General features: G+C 45.4%; 1 protein-coding gene across 1 annotated transcript in view; it reads left to right on the top strand.

Moving 5' to 3' along the window:
- Positions 1-15,935, top strand: part of Tg (thyroglobulin) — a 200,558-nt gene that overhangs the window by 8,831 nt on the left and 175,792 nt on the right. The window contains exons 6-13 of the mRNA XM_003467344.4: positions 3,519-3,625; positions 4,117-4,260; positions 4,466-4,654; positions 8,631-9,710; positions 10,128-10,715; positions 12,861-13,100; positions 15,270-15,407; positions 15,705-15,782. Coding sequence (XP_003467392.1) covers positions 3,519-3,625; positions 4,117-4,260; positions 4,466-4,654; positions 8,631-9,710; positions 10,128-10,715; positions 12,861-13,100; positions 15,270-15,407; positions 15,705-15,782 — 2,564 coding nt within the window. The remainder of the gene's footprint in view (positions 1-3,518; positions 3,626-4,116; positions 4,261-4,465; positions 4,655-8,630; positions 9,711-10,127; positions 10,716-12,860; positions 13,101-15,269; positions 15,408-15,704; positions 15,783-15,935) is intronic.

Raw genomic sequence — 15,935 nt, 5'->3', positions numbered from 1 at the left:
CAGAATATAATAAAAATAGGAACGCTAGGAAATCACGAGGAAGGCGAAATAAGAGCTGACCTAAGTCAAAGATGAGTCCTCTGCAAACATTTTATCAAGTTTTAAGAAGCATGAGGAACATTGTATTTATCTCCAAGCTCCAAAGACCAGAGAAATGAGCAAAAGGCATTAAGTTGGAAAGTGTTAAATTATTCAGTTTCTGCTTAGACAAAAATGATTCCGTTTCTCAAAGTAATACAATCTCTTCCTCAACTGAGGACAGGATGACTTTAGTCCTCAGGCACTCACAATGACGACTGTGTGCCACTGAGTCTATGTGACCTGACAATCACCCGATGCCAGTGACAGCAGCAGTTCCCTAAGGTTGGTGCCACAAGAAGTCACAGGTGCGGCATCTCCGCACACTGCATTTCAGGGACAGGGATACAGGGGTGCTGGCATTCTCGCATTCTGCCCACAGAGTGGGCAAACTAATGTCAGGATTGAGCAGGGCTGTCCTACTCCCATCAGAGCCTTCAGTTCAGTCCAGAAGTCCAGTGCTCCTTGTGTTATGTAGGCAGGAGCTAGAGTAAGGTCACTAGAAGCCTCTTGCCCTGGCCTGGTATCCAGTGACAAGCTCCAAAGCAGAAGCAACAACTAAATCATCCTAACAATGCGGGTTAGCATGTTGGAGGAGGAGTCCAAACTCATAGGTAGTGATATCATTTCAGAAGCTACCTATTCAAATTCAGTCGTATTAAGTAGAACTGTGAATGCATAGGAACTTGGGGTGATTCAGAGCCTGAGTTCACTGCTGGTTGCTGTACAGCCCCTGGAGGTCCATGCTCTGTTTTCGTGGTAGTGTCCCATCCTGGCCACATTCTGTGTTGGAAGGGCATGGTAAGAGAACACAGGACACCTCTTCTGGGGCTTGGCTGGGGAAGCATACCACATTGCCACTCTGATTCCTGATTTCTCATTTCAAAAGGGTTGTTGCGAGAATTAAATAAGATAAAATCTGGAGAGCACTTGGCATGATGTGTGATTGTTAAATACATGTCACTTATTACTATTTTTGAGTGCAATTAATATCAATCACAAATGGTGAGGCCAGGGAAGAAATTCTGATATATTTGGTTCCAGGCACTTAGCTGTTCTTGCCACATATGGGATTGGAAAGAAGGGACTGCATGTGGCAGCACAGAACATCTTCCAAAGGGGCGGTCAAGGGTCAGCCCTAGAGGGACTAAGCAGCAGTGACTGGACTTAGGGCAATCTCCTTGCAAACTGGAAGGACCTCACCTCCACAGGAAGCCAGGGTGACCTCCAGCAAGCCTGGGGCAGGGGGATCTCAAGAGTACTGAACATATCCAGAGCACTGCTAGGTCTAGGTATTGGGCAATTTATAAAACCAGGAACCAGAAGCCCGAGGAGAGGGACTTTATTCATAAAATGGTGGAGGAAAAATAGCACAAATACTATGGAGGCTGTGATTTCCCTGAGCCAAGAGGATGAGGTGGGCCTGTAGGTTGTGGCTGGAGAGTGTAGATGGAAGGAGAGATTCAAGCTTGTGCTTTGTGCTAGAATAGATGTCAGAATCCATTTAAGCCAGCTAGGTGGTAGATAGTGCGTGTATCTCTGGTATGTCTGTCTTCAGGACCTACTAAATGCCAGGAGAAGTGAAGTGTTGAGCATGGGGAGAGGGGTGTCAGGACACAGGAATATGCATCACAAGACATGGATCCAGAAGCAAGCACAGCCAAGCACACACTGAGTAAGAGCTCTGGCAGGGTCAGGTATCATGTGGTAAGAGCAGAGTGGGAGCCTCAGTTCCCACCACGAGATCAAGTTTCCACCACGAGTGGAAGCCTCAGTTCCCGCCCACGTACCTCAGCGTCTTCATCTCTAAAATGAGATGCAGATTACACCACCTTCCTTTTAGCAACCATAAGTGGATTAAATGACTGACATACATTCGACATTTTGCAGGTTGATTCTTGTAAAATATTATTCAGTAAATAGAAGCAATAGTTACACAAATTTTTAACAATTCTAGAATTGAATTATCCTCCTTTCCAATGAATTAACTTTCTATTATATACTCCCTATCAGAGGCAATTAGGCAAAATGAAATTTCAGTTTTTATTGTGTAATACATTTTCTACAATATTCTTTTTAATATAACCCACAATATATAATAATGGGCCAATAATATGAAAGAAACTCATAATCCTATAGTTTTTATAACTTTTGCTTTGCATATTTACTTCCATTCAAATTAACTAATACTCTTTGCATTCCATATTCAGAATTGGGTGGATGCTACCCTGTGTATTTCCCTCCAGTACTGACCTGTTTACAGTCACAGCAGTGGCACATACAACAATTTTTTTTTGTACAAGGGATCGAATTCATGACCATGCTCTTGCAAGGCAGGTGCTTATGAGCTAAATCCCCAGCACCGCCCCCCCCCCTGCCACAGCATTTTATATAGCACTTTCTATACAATCTGTCCCCTTGTGGCTGTATTTATAAGTGTCATCCTTAACTGTAGTAATTTATTTCATTTAGGGAATTTGCTATAATAGACTTTCTTAATTTTTCATTTTTGTACATGAGGATGCTTCAATATTCTGGTAGAAGAGATTATAGAAGGTTATTGTTTGAACAGAAGGTTACTGATCTGCTGATATATGATTTTAAGATAGATTTCCAGATGTACTTGGGCCTCACGTACTAATTATACAGGGCTTTAAAACTCCGTCTGTGTTGTATAAAGATGGAAATTCTCTGGTGGATAGATTACTGCATCTGGGGAGGACTCTATGGCTCTCCAAACTTCAGTTTCCTGCTACTTCCAGGACAGGACTCACCCAGGCCATGAACTCCTTGTACCAACTTCCAGGTCGACCATGGCTAAGGCTGACCTTTCCTGAACTTATGCAAAACCACGATCCCCTTATTGATGTTGTCATATTTACTTTGTGTGCCCTTGTTGATGATGTCATATTGACTTTGTGTTTCTTGCAGGTATGGAACTGGAAATTTTCCTTCTCACAATTCTTGTACGGTGGAATCTGGCTGTTCTCCAAGCTCTTGAAAAGTTGTAAAGAGCTCAGCAATGATTTGATTTTGCAAAATGAGATCATGCATAGTGTACCACGTTTGTAAAGCAGACTTAGCCTTTTATCTCTAAAGCTGTATTCTAATAAAGATTCCAGTTAATGTGGTGTGTCACTGCATGTTTTTTGCCTGGCCCAGAGAGAAACATGCATGGACATAAACTGACCAAATCCCATAAATGAGGAAAATAACTAACTGGTAAATGAAAGCTACAGTTCACAAGGGTCAGGCTTGCTCTGGCTGGCTAAGACCTGTGTAGGAAAGAAATGCACTTTATTGCACGACTCATGGGACCTATAGCTGTGAGCCAAAAGTGGACACTCCTCTCCCACAGATGACAATCTGGCTACATTTATTTTGACAAGAACTGAGGATGCTTCTACACGATGGTGACTAGAAATCATGTTCTCTTTCAGGTTTCCAGATGCATTTGTGACCTTCAGTTCCTTCAAGAGCAGGTTCCCAGAGGTGTCTGGCTACTGCCACTGTGCTGACAGTCAAGGGCGGGAACTGGCTGAGACAGGTGAGCAGCCCATCCCTAGGAGCCAGAATGGAGGGACTACAATCTCCAGGCTCAGAGACTTAACCTCATTGCCAGGGAAGCAGAAGTAGTACTGACCACTGCCTCCCTTGACAGGCTGCTGGGGGTATGGGAGAGAATGTGGCCTCAGTGAGCTTCTGTCTGTGGTACTCTGAAAGCAGCTGCTGTGGCCCATCCTGTGCCTTCATGCACATTACAAAAGTCCCCACCGCTAAGCACATGCAGCTTAGATAGAGCTTGGAGAGTGGAAGGCAGGGCGGATTTCAACCTCTCATTCACTAGGCAGTGCACCTTTGTGCCATGAACAACCTGCACCCCTAGACACAGTAGCCCTGACTTTAAAGAAATGTTCAGACCTGATGCCTAACTGTGCTGGAGAAAGTTCTGTACTCCTTGCTATTTGTCAGCACAGCAAAGTCTGGTCTGTCTTTCCATATGAGCCCATCCCTGAAATGCTGGCTGCCTTTGCTCAGGTTTGGAGCTGTTACTGGATGAAATTTATGACACCATTTTCGCTGGCCTGGACCTGACTTCTACTTTCACTGAATCCACTCTGTACCGGATATTGCAGAGACGGTTCCTAGCAGTCCAGTTAGTCGTCTCTGGAAGATTCCGATGTAAGTAATACGCTGCCAAAAGACGTGTGTTTTACTGGGGGGAGCTGCTTGTGGTTTAAGGTCACTGCAGGCTGCCTGGGTGTTCCACCAAAGTAAGCACAGTGGTTTAGAATGCTAACAGCAGTGGGCAGTGCATTCTGGGAGTGTGTGCGGTGTGGCCCACTGCCTTTCACAGTGTCCTTGTTCCTCTGTGGCTCTCTTACAGGCCCCACCAAATGTGAAGTGGAGCGATTTGCAGCAGCTAGCTTTGATCACCCCTACATTCCAAGCTGCCACCGAAATGGGGACTACCAGGCTGTGCAGTGCCAGACACAGGGGCCATGCTGGTGTGTGGATGCCCAGGGGAAGGAGATCCCCGGAACTCAGCAGTGGGCAGGGGAGCCACCTTCTTGTGGTGGGTTTGCTTTCTGGGGCATCTTCCTCTTATCTCTGATTAGACACTTCCCTGTTTCCAGACCAGCCTCTCTGAAGCCCTTAGTTCAACAACCCTTTTAGCTCACCACAGCTGAAAAGCAGCTCGTTGTTACCAATTCCCAGCATGCTTCTTGTCTTGTGTCAACTATAGCTGCTTCCTCCCAGAGCTCCAGGGATATTCAGGAGCTCAGAGGTGAAATAAAAGCAAAGGGGGGTTAGGTTCACACGTGCCACAGAAAAAGCATGGCCAAGCAGCTGAAGGGGCATAAGGGTGGAGTTTGCCAGTTCCATCTCAGAGCAAATGTGAGAAGGGAAGAGATGCTTGGGAATGCTGGCACTCCACCGGAGCGTCTGCACGGAAATGCTTCTGGGGGAGAGAGGAGGGGAGCCTCATGGCAAGGATGTTGGATGCAGGTAATGCTCTGTGGGTGGTCACTGACTCAGCAGGAGTGGGGTGGAGGGGTGCTCTGCATGGGGAGATGGTGGAAGGAGCCAGAGAAGGGGTGGAAGAGCAGAAATGAGGATGATGGGGTCTTTCTTTTATTTATGTATTTGGTACCAGGAATCGAACTCATGACCTCATGCTTTCCAGGCAGGTGCTGTGCCACTGAGTTACAGCCCAGGCCCGAGATCTTTCTTATCCTACTGAGGGCTTCAAGCTGCAGGTGCCCACCTGGGTTTTGTGTGTGTGAGACAGATCACCTGTAGAGCTCAGGGATTGGAAAAAGCGTTGGATCTGAGGCAGTGGAGTCCACTGGAACAGAGATGGTGGAGGCTTTACTTGTTCCTAAGGGCTGTTTTAATAAGGCATCAAAAATTGGGTGGCTTAAAAAAACCAGAATTCATCACTTCACAGATCTAGAGTCTCAGCATCCAAATTCAAGGAGTCACAAGGATGTGCCTGTCTGCAGGTTCCTCGAGAAGAGCCTGTCTTGCCACTTCTTAGCTTGTGGTGGGTGCCAGCAATCCTGGTGGGGCACAGGCTTTGGCTAGTACCAAAATAAATCCAATCTGGGTTTCCATTGTCCACGGCTACCTTTCCTCTGTGTCTGTCTCTTCTTTCTGATGCAAGTATCAGTCATGTTAGACTGAGGGCCCCATGGCCAGCTTTTTCTTAGCCAATTACAGTCACAGGAGCTCTTTGCCAAGTGGGATCACATTCTGTAGTTCTGGGAAGATACTGCATTTTGGAGGAACATTGTTTAACCTGGTTTGGGGACCAATACTAATGTTGTAGGAGGGAAGGACATAAACTTGGGAACAGCTACTGCTAGCATCCCAGTAAGACCCCATCTCATCCTCCCAGTGGGACTGGAAGAGCGCTAGCAGTGGGAGGAGAGGGAGGGACCCAGCGCCCTCCCAGTCTTCCTCCATAGGGAGTGAGGTGGGTGAGAAAGGTCTGGAGGAGCAGTGCAGGAGGGGCATGAGCTTTGCTTAGCTACACAGTAGGCGTCTGTTAACATTCATCCAATACTTTCTTGTTAAATCATCCATTTTTCCCACTTCACCTTTTGTATTTTCTGCCTGGTGTTTGTTAGTATTCTAAGATAGACTACTAAGATAGAATATTAAGTGTGAGATTTCAAAACAGGAAATCTAGGTGCCTTCCCTTGAATGCATTTATAATTACATTTGAGGTTTTTAAAAATTATTTTAAAAAGCAAAACAGAAAAAAATAAATGATACAGAATTTTTAAAAATAGTGAAATTAACATTAGTTAATATATTGCATATTGTTATCTTAGAACTTGTGTTCAGGTTACAAGATCTAGGCACAAAAATGATGAAACGGTCAAACAATGACAGTACAAACAGTTCTTTTTGATGAACTAACAAAGACTGGTAGTATAGTTATCTATCTTGCATATGCACACACACACAACACTATATATGTATACTTACATACATACAATCTTTTCCTTTCTTCCTTTTTCTATCACAGTTGTTTCTTCCTTTTGAGCTCTTTCTTTCCTTTCATTATTAGGGATTGTTTTGTATAATTTGGATCCTATTATGCTTTCAGTTTTTTTTTTTAACTAGGGAAACAGTATGATATTTATAAATGTGTTTCATTTATTCATTGACGAGTATGGTCTCCAGTTGCCTCCATTTACCTATACTAGCCTCAAATCTTGGATACATTTTGAGTTTTGAGTATAAGGAAAGATTGCCTCCCAGCTCTCAGGTAGAAATGAAGAATTCGGACTTGCAAAATTAAAAATATTATGTCTATCAAATTCATGGTTGGATTATATATTTCTATCTTTTCTCTTCGGTGTGTCAGCCCTGTAGAAACAAATGGCCCATCGAAACAACATCTGGGTGTTTTTGCCCTGGGAGCACTCCATAAATAATGCATGGAGGGGTGGTTCAGTTTTCCATTAGCAGATAAAGATGCAAAGCAGTGACTGTGTCATCCACATCTGCCTTTAACCCCCACTAAGAGGGCCAGGGCCATGCTGGGGTATGCGCTGTGGGTTCCTGTGTTGCCACCTTTACCCCTCTCACCACATGATCCAATTCTTTTTTTGTTGCCTAAGTACCAAGGAAAATCTGTCTGACTTCCTTTTTAGTACTTATTTGAATCAAGAGGAAATAATTACTTTAAAAAGTTGAGAATAGGGTGCATGGTTTAAAATACCCTAAGTTTTATGAGTTCATGGAAAAGTGGAGCTTACTAACCTTTACCTGTGTGACTGAGGCAGCCCCTGGCTTTTTCTTAGTGGATTCCATGCAAGCTGCATACTAAGATAGAATGGCTTGAGCATGCATGGAGGTGACAGGTCGATCACCCCTAGCCAGACATTTCAAGAAAAGACTAAGAAACCCAGAAGGGATGTGTTTATGTATTTGCTGGGTGGGTATTATTGTATTATATTACAGGAATATCATATTTCCTATGCCATATATTTTATTCCATTTTTTAAATTTTTAAAAAAACTTTTTTAGAATTTAAAAAAAATTTTTTTTTGGTTTTTAGGCTGTCCTCAAACTCACTATTTGGCCCAGGCTGGCCTCCTGCCCTCTGTGATCCTCTGCCTCAGTCTTCTGAGTTTTAGATTTACAGGCATGTGTTACCATAAGAAACACTAACAATATTTAAGGTAGGAGTTTTATCCTCAGAGAGATTGCAAACTTATTAGCTTAGACGAGACTGCCTGTAAAAGAGGGATTATCAGGTAGTGAAGCATTAAAGTCTGTTAAGAATTCTAACAAGAGAACTCTGAAAGACAACATTTCAGGGAATCTGTTCATGTGCTGGCTTCCTAGGCTGCCATGATACATCATCACAAACTGCGTGGCTTAACAGAAATCTGTTCTCTCACAGTGCTGGAGGCCAGAAACCTGAAGTCAGGGCTTTGACAGGGCTATGAGGCACCATCCCCCAGTACGGTTGCTGGAAACTTTTGTCATTTCTGGGCTTGTGTATCCCCTCCAGTGTTCTCAGTTCTCACCTGGACCGCTTCTTCTGGTGTCTCCATGTCTCTATATGTCCGTCTCACGAACACTAGTCACTGTGCCTACAGATCACTCTAATCCACGATGACATTATTTGAACTTGATTCTATTTGCCACGAATCTATTTCTAAACATGAGCTCATTTTGAGGTTTGAGGTAGACATAGATTTGTGGGAGAACGTTTTTAAACTGAAGTCAGTTGGCAAACAAGGTCAGCCTTCCAGAAAGCGGGCCAGTGTGTACAAGGCCTACTGTGGACTGTACCCTAGTGGAAGCTAGGGGAGGGATCAGGAGGACTGGAACAGTCGTTTTCTCCAAATGACCCTGCAGACATGGCCCAGAGGTAAAGAAAACACAGTAAAAGACTACCAAGAAGAAAGTGCTCCAAAATGAAGGTATCTTTGGTGGGATTTTTGGTGTCTGGGTGCTAGAAGGATCTGAAGGATCTTGGGCTTGCTGGTGAAGTTAAACCCTGTTTCCCATTTCTATCCATGCAGCTGGAGACCAGTCTTGCTCCTCAGAAAGGCAGCAGGCCTTGTCCAGGCTCTACTTCGGGCCCTCTGGCTACTTCAGCCAAAGCAACTTGTTTCCTGCCCCTGAGGAAGAACAGGCTTCTCTGGGAGGAACGAGGCCTGCCACAGCCTGCCCATCTCAGATCAAGCAGCTCTTCGTTGACTCGGGGCTTCTTCACCTCATGACGAAAGGGCAGGACCCACAGGCCTCTGCATTCCAAAGTCTTCTTGGAGAGGCTACAAGAGCTATTTTTCCCTCCCGAGAGCTGGCCCGTCTCGCCCTTCAGTTTACCACCAACCCAAAGCGGCTCCAACAAAACCTCTTTGGAGGGACATTTTTGGTGAACCTTGGCCAGTTTAACTTGTCTGGAGCCCTTGGAATGAGAGGCACATTTAACTTCAGTCAGTTTTTCCAGCAGCTTGGTCTCTCGGGCTTCCTGAATAGAGGGGGAGCAGTAGAGCCAGTCAAACTACCTTCTGTAGTGCTAGATGTAAATTCTGCCACAAAATCCCTCTCTATGAATAAGACAATTGTGGGCAGCTTTGGATTTCAAATCAATGTGCAAGAAAACCAAAATGCCTTAAAGTTCATCGTCTCTCTGCTGGAGCTTCCAGAATTCCTTCTCTTCTTGCAGCGGGCTCTTTCTGTGCCAGAAGATGTGGCAAGGGACGTGGGTGATGTGATGGGGATGGTGCTCAGCTCCCAGGCCTGTGGACAGAGCCCTGGAAGGCTCTTTGTCCCCTCATGCACAGAGGAAGGAGGTTATGAGGATGTCCAGTGTTTTGCTGGAGACTGCTGGTGTGTGGACTTTTGGGGCAAAGAAATTCCTAATTCAAGAGTCCGAGGTGGACAGCCAAGGTGCCCCACTGAATGTGAGAAGCAAAGGGCTCGCATGCAAAGCCTCATACGCAACCAGCCAGCCGGGGCCAGCGTGTTTGTCCCTTCTTGTAGCACTGAGGGGCATTTCCTGCCTGTCCAGTGCTTCAACTCAGAGTGCTACTGCGTTGATTCTGAGGGTCGGGCTATTCCCGGAACTCAGAGTCCACTTGGGGAACCCAAGCAGTGTAAGTCTGTTGGGTATTTGATCTGCAGACTCACTGGTCACTCTTTAGACCCTGAGCCAACAAGCACAGAAAATTCACTGCTGGATAGAGGGTGAAATTCAGTGAATGGAGAAATTGGGTGCTTCAATGAGGAGTTATCCAGGAGGGCCTTGCTAATGTTAACCATTTGTAGGATCAAGTGGGGAGACTGCTTTTACCTTAAAGAACTCCATGTGTTTCCATAGTGCTGGTCAGTGGCTTTAGATAACATAGCCATGGTGCCCTTTGCCTATGTTGTCTATAAAGTTAAGGCTGCCAAGATTTCTGCAGCTATATAAGGTTGTAGATAACAGTTTAGGCCCTTAAGTGATTTCATTTGTGTCTTTCTGTCCTATGAAATTTTTTCAACTAAAATTCCTATTTATTATTCCTCCCCAGGTCCCAGCCTCTGTCAGTTACGGGCTGAGCAAGCTTTCCTAGGCATGGTACGGACTCTTCTCTCTAACTCCAGTGTGCCACCCACCCTCTCCAGCATCTACATCCCACAGTGCAGTGTCAGTGGGCAGTGGCAGCGTGTACAGTGTGATGGGCCACCAGAGCAGGTCTTCGAGTGGTATGATCGATGGAGGGCTCAGAACCCTGAGGCCAAGGATCTGAGCCCTGCCAGCCTTCTGATGACCCTCATAAGCTATAAAAGAGAAGCCTCTGGAAATTTCCACCTCTTTGTTCAAACTCTGTATGAGGCTGGCCAACAAGGTATCTTCCCAGTGCTGGCACCATTTGCCTCCCTCCAGGAAGTCCCACCAGCCGTGTTGGAAGGGAACCTGACTCTGTCTACAGAGAACCTCTTTCTGGAGCCCTACTTCTTCTGGCAGATGCTAAATGGTCAGCTCAGCCGGTACCCAGGGCCCTACTCAGACTTTAGCAAGCCATTGGCACACACAGACCTCCGGAGCTGCTGGTGTGTGGATGCGGCTGGGCAGGAGCTGGAGGGCACGAGGGCCAGACCAAACCAAGTCCCAGCATGTGAGTTCACTTAGGCAAAGAGCCAAATTGGTGTTGTTAGAAAAGGATGTCTGATGGGAAGGTATCAGTTTTGAAGCTGGACTTGAGTCCAGGGAGGGCCAAGGATGTCTTTCAAGGTGTAGTTGGCAGGATCAAGACTCAGGTTCCAGTGACTTTTCCACTTCTGTATGGTCAGGTGTAACAAAAGAGTACTATCATCCATTTCTTAACATCATGTACAGGATCAGACAGATGCCTTCTCTGCATTGTGCATTATCTTACAGCCAATGAGAGCTATGAAAGTGGTCATCACCTAGCCCTAGGATTCCCACAATAGATGCTTTAGTAATATCATGTGAGCTACACGCACTGTTCAGGTAACTAGCAGGTACCATTCTGGTCCTGCTGCTTACCTGTGCTGCTGGTTGGTGCTCCCAGCTTCTGGAAAGGGATGCCTAAAGTGTCTTTAATTGACTCAAAGTGATTTAATTAAGACTAATTAGAGGGGCACAAATGGAGGTCTACACGTTCACCTTATAGGAAAGCAATGGTGCAAAAAGTATATATTGAATAAAGGTGATTTTCTGTCCTAAATTAAAATGCTATATTTTTGAGTAACCATGCCAGTAGTTTTAAAAGAAGCCAAATACATTCAGTACTGTTATCATCAAATCAGAATCTCTCTAACCAGCAGTTGTTAATATAGGTAGTATCACAGCTGTTCACTCAGGTGAAATCTTTCAGTTCACTAACTGCAGTATTCTATAGCTTCAGAACCTTTTGTGACAATGTTGCAATGTAGCATATTATTTGTTGTTGGCCAAAGCTGAGACTTCAACAGAATCTGGAGTTGTAAAATGTTTGATGAAAGAGCCACGAGACGAAAGCAGTACTACCCCTGGCCTTTCAACAGCCAGGAGCCAACACTACAAGGATTAATCCTTGAAACAGGAAACCAAGGTCCCATTGGACCTTCAAAATCAATGAATTAATGCTGAGGTAACTGCTTCATATGGAGCCTTATTTACTGTTGTCAGGCCTGAGAATCATTCTCCACACCAAAGGTTGGGTCCCTTACCCAGGGATGTTCTTATAATTTTAGGTGATAAAATACCGGATTTGGTTCTCTCAGTGCACAATCATAGACACTTGAGTTGCTGATATGAAATACACTTTTCACTGAGAGTGTGGTTTCAGGGCCAGGGATATAGCTTCATCCTGATTTCCACAGTGTATTCTATTGCCATGCACTAAACTAAAATTGCAATGGATCAAAGACCTAAATATTCAAACAGATGCAAATAACTCCTCTGGAAGAGAGAACAGGCAGAACTCTTGAAGACATAGGTGTAGGCAAAGATATCTTGAACAAAACCCTGATCACACAGTAAATAATCAAATAATTGGGATTTCATTCTATTAAGAAGCTTTTGTACAACAAAAGAAATCACCAATAGAGTGAAAAGCAACCCACGGAGTGTGAAAAAAAATCTTACCCAGTTGTCTGTCAGACAAAGGACTTACAGCTAGAACAAATGAAGAACTGAAAAAATCAGACCCCTCCCCCACAAAATGTAAAGACTCAATCCAAAAATGGGTATTTGAGATGGATATACATTTCTCAGGTAAAGAAATACAAATGGTAAGTAAATATACAAAAATACGTTCAACATCATTGGTTTTAGAGAGGTACAAATTAAAACAACACCAGAAAGAATGGCTATCATCACAAAATCCACCATTAACAAATGCTGGTGGGGATATGGGGAAAAATAGACTGGAATTTTGAATCATTTATCTACCAACTGGGAGGTCATATGACTTCTCCAGATCTCACTTTCTCTTTAGTAATTTGGGGTTAAGAGTGGCTTCTTGGATGTTGTATAGATTAAGTTAGATTCAGTAAATGTGCTTAGTACAGTGCTTGGCATGGAGAAAGTATTGCTTATTAGTCATACTTACATAGTAGGTCCACTTAAATGTTGAGTGCATGAGATTATAAAGGCAACCAGGAAGCTATTGAGGAGAGAGAGAGAGAGAGAGAGAGAGAGAGAGAGAGAGAGAGAGAGAGAGAGAGAAGAGAGAGAGAGAGAGAGTGCTCTTCTGCAGGGCTAATGCGAGCAGTACCTGGTGAATGAATTCACCTGTGATATTTTTATCCCATAGGTCCTGGCTCCTGTGAAGAAGTGAAGCTCGATGTCCTGCAGTTCATTAAGGAAACAGAAGAGATTGTTTCAGCTTTCAACACCTCTCGGTTCCTTGTGGGGGAGAGTTTCCTGATAGCCAAAGGAATCCGGCTGACCAGTGAGGAACTCAGACTTCCTCCACACTTCCCATCCCAGGAGGCTTTCTTTGAGAAGTTTCTGCGTGGGCGTGATTATGCCATTCGGTTGGCAGCTCAGTCTAGTGAGTGCTGTGCACTGAACTTGCTTTATCTCTTTAGAGAAGCAAGAGCTCCTCAATCATCTCCAGGGGTTTTTGCTTGGTTTCTCCAGGCCGGGAAAGAAGAGCCAAAATGACTCTGCAACCCCACTCAAAGGTGGATGCTGCTCATATCTTTAGAGTGACCCAGGTCTTTCAGCTGAGCCACTGTGGGACTGAGCTTCATATTTTGACCTTTTGTAGAAGTTACCTGTGGCCTCATAAAACCATGTAGTATTATTAATGTAGGAGACCCCAGTGGCTCATCTAACTCCAACAGCCTGCTCCAAAGCTTCTCTTATTTTCTAAAGATGCAAGAATACTGTGAAAAGGGAGAGAGAAGAACCCTCGTTATTGAGGAGCGATTGCACCCATGAGCACATTGAACCCTGAGACTAACTCTAAAAGCACAGGCCATGCCTTGCTTCTGATGGTGGACTCCACATTCCCTCCTCTAGCCTCTAGCATAAACTTTACAATATTTAACCTTGCATTAATGCTTTCAGGAGGACAAAGCTGTAACCACCACCTGTGACTTCACAGACTGGGAGAGTGAGGCTCAGGTTAAGTAAATTGCCCAGGTTTACCCACTGAATAGATTGCAAAGCCTGGTAGTCTGGGCCTTGGGTTCATTTCCTTGGTACCTGTGCCCTGTCCAGTGGAACCCAACCTCACTTGGGATCATGCCGAGGCCCTCTTATTCTAGAGTCTGTCTTTTCCCTTCTCTGCTTTCAACCTGCCCTGCAGCCTTGACTTCTCATGCTGACCCCATACCTGCCGTGTAGGGTCATGCAATTGATCTGTCTCTGAACCTTTCCTAAGTTTTCCATCCCTTTCCAATTATTCCAGCTGATTCCCTATCTTGAGTTTTCTGGGCTTTGGTGACAAACAGGAAAGCTGTCCTCCCCAGTAATATCTGCACCAAGTCAGAGTCCTTTCCCACTGTTGGTATCTGCTGCTGGTTTAGGATTTACTTCTACCATCTGTGCACTTCTAATTCCATGTGGTGAGATCCTCCAAGCACCATCTTTGTTTCCTGCGTCTTCCCCACCAGACACCTCTTCTGGAGGACAAGCCATTGTGTCATGTTCATCTTTATACCCAGGCGCCTGTGTGGCACCTCAAACAGGAGAGCTTGGTGCTGCTGGTGAAGCAGCCGGTTACTCCCTTACTCCTCATTTCTTCCCTTCCATTTATGTCTTTCTCCCTGTACCCAGGCACCTTTTCTCTGTTCCTCAGAGACATGATATCTTCTGCTTTTGACAAGGAGCAAATTATTCTAAATTGTGTGCATGGACAAGGTGATTGAAGAGCAGTGGCCTTGTGACCCTTCATCTGTGACCACTCTTGGCTACCACCCAAGGACAAAGCTACAAGTGCATGTGACATCTGACACCTGCAGGCTTAATGTGATTGACTGTGTAGCAGGCACTGGGGATGGGGTCAGCACTGCAGTGCAGCCTTTCTTTGTCACTCACATCAGCCCCACAAGTCATGAAAGTTATCACTAAAAGTCACACAATGATGTTAAATGATTGCAGTTTTTGGGGGCTGCATGACTAGCTGTGGAGGGCTGCTGACAGCCTATGAGCCTGGTCTAGGATCTGATAGAATAGAGGGGTAAAAGGGTAATGCTAATAGGTGACCCGGGATACAAGGACTGCACTTATCCTGTGCAGTACTAACCCCATTCTGCAGATGAGCAAACTCAGGTGCACAGAGGTTGTCCCCTTCTCACGCTCACTTAGCTAAATGGGACAGTGCCAGGGTTTAGGCAGAGGTGAATTAACCCTGGGGCCCCGTCCAAGGACCGGCTCAAAGCCAGGTCCTGTTGTCCCCAGCCAGGTCCCTGACTGTGGGTTGCTGGTGTCCTTACATCCACAACTTCTCCCCTCTCAAGTCATGAAGTTTGTTTCTGAAGTTATTGCAAATAACTACCAACAGTCTTCTGTTCTGCAGCCTGTGTTTATTCTTAGAAGACAATCTGTTCCACATCAAAACACTGTTCAAGAGGCTTCCATAAGGCCTCAGGGTGAAGTATTTGTCAGATAAATAAGAAGCTACCTTATGCTAGAATAGGGCCATGTTCATTTGTCCTCAGGGACACAGCTATAGGTCAGGTGTCACATTCTGCTCCTATCTTCTCAACTTCAGCCTCGAACTTGTATCAGAGACTCCGCACTTCCCAGGATGACTGGTCTGAAACAGCTGTCCCTCTCCGGTCGGGCCCCTATGTGCCACAGTGTGACGCATCTGGAAACTGGGAGCCCAGGCAATGCCACATGGGAACTGGTAAGCAGAGCCTCAGAATTTAAGTGACACCTCTTCTTTTCATGTAGTGACAAGAGCTCCACCATGAGAGGCAAGTGACCCAGATTCTTGGACCTACGTGGGGAGGGGAGCAAAGCCCTGAGCATCTCTGGGCTCCATTTGTCTACCTGAAATAAGAACAAGGACCTTCAACTGGCAGGACTGGGGGGAGGGGCAGAGCCGCGACTTGCTGGCAGCACAATGAATGCGAGGAAGGTGACACTCAGCAGACAGCCTCCAGTGCGCTTCCTGAGCTTCCCATGTGTGGTTCTTTTCTAGGTTACTGTTGGTGTATGGATGCAAAGGGCGAATTCATCCCCAACTCACTGACTGCCCGCTCCCCACAGGTCTTGCAGTGTAAGTACAGTAAAGTCCAAGCACTCACCTATCTGAGCTCAGGATGGGTTCAGGGTGCTCAGACCAGCTGAGCTCACTTGCCTTTGGGGACACTCTACAGTGATCTGTTCTGACCCCAGCCAGACAGTTCCCGAAGTGCCGGGGCTCAGACCC

Source organism: Cavia porcellus, unplaced genomic scaffold (genome assembly GCF_034190915.1).
Source record: "Cavia porcellus strain 051 isolate PalLab524CR breed Dunkin Hartley unplaced genomic scaffold, mCavPor4.1 scaffold_19, whole genome shotgun sequence".
NCBI lineage: Eukaryota > Metazoa > Chordata > Mammalia > Rodentia > Caviidae > Cavia > Cavia porcellus.
This window is presented reverse-complemented; position numbering and strand designations above follow the sequence as displayed.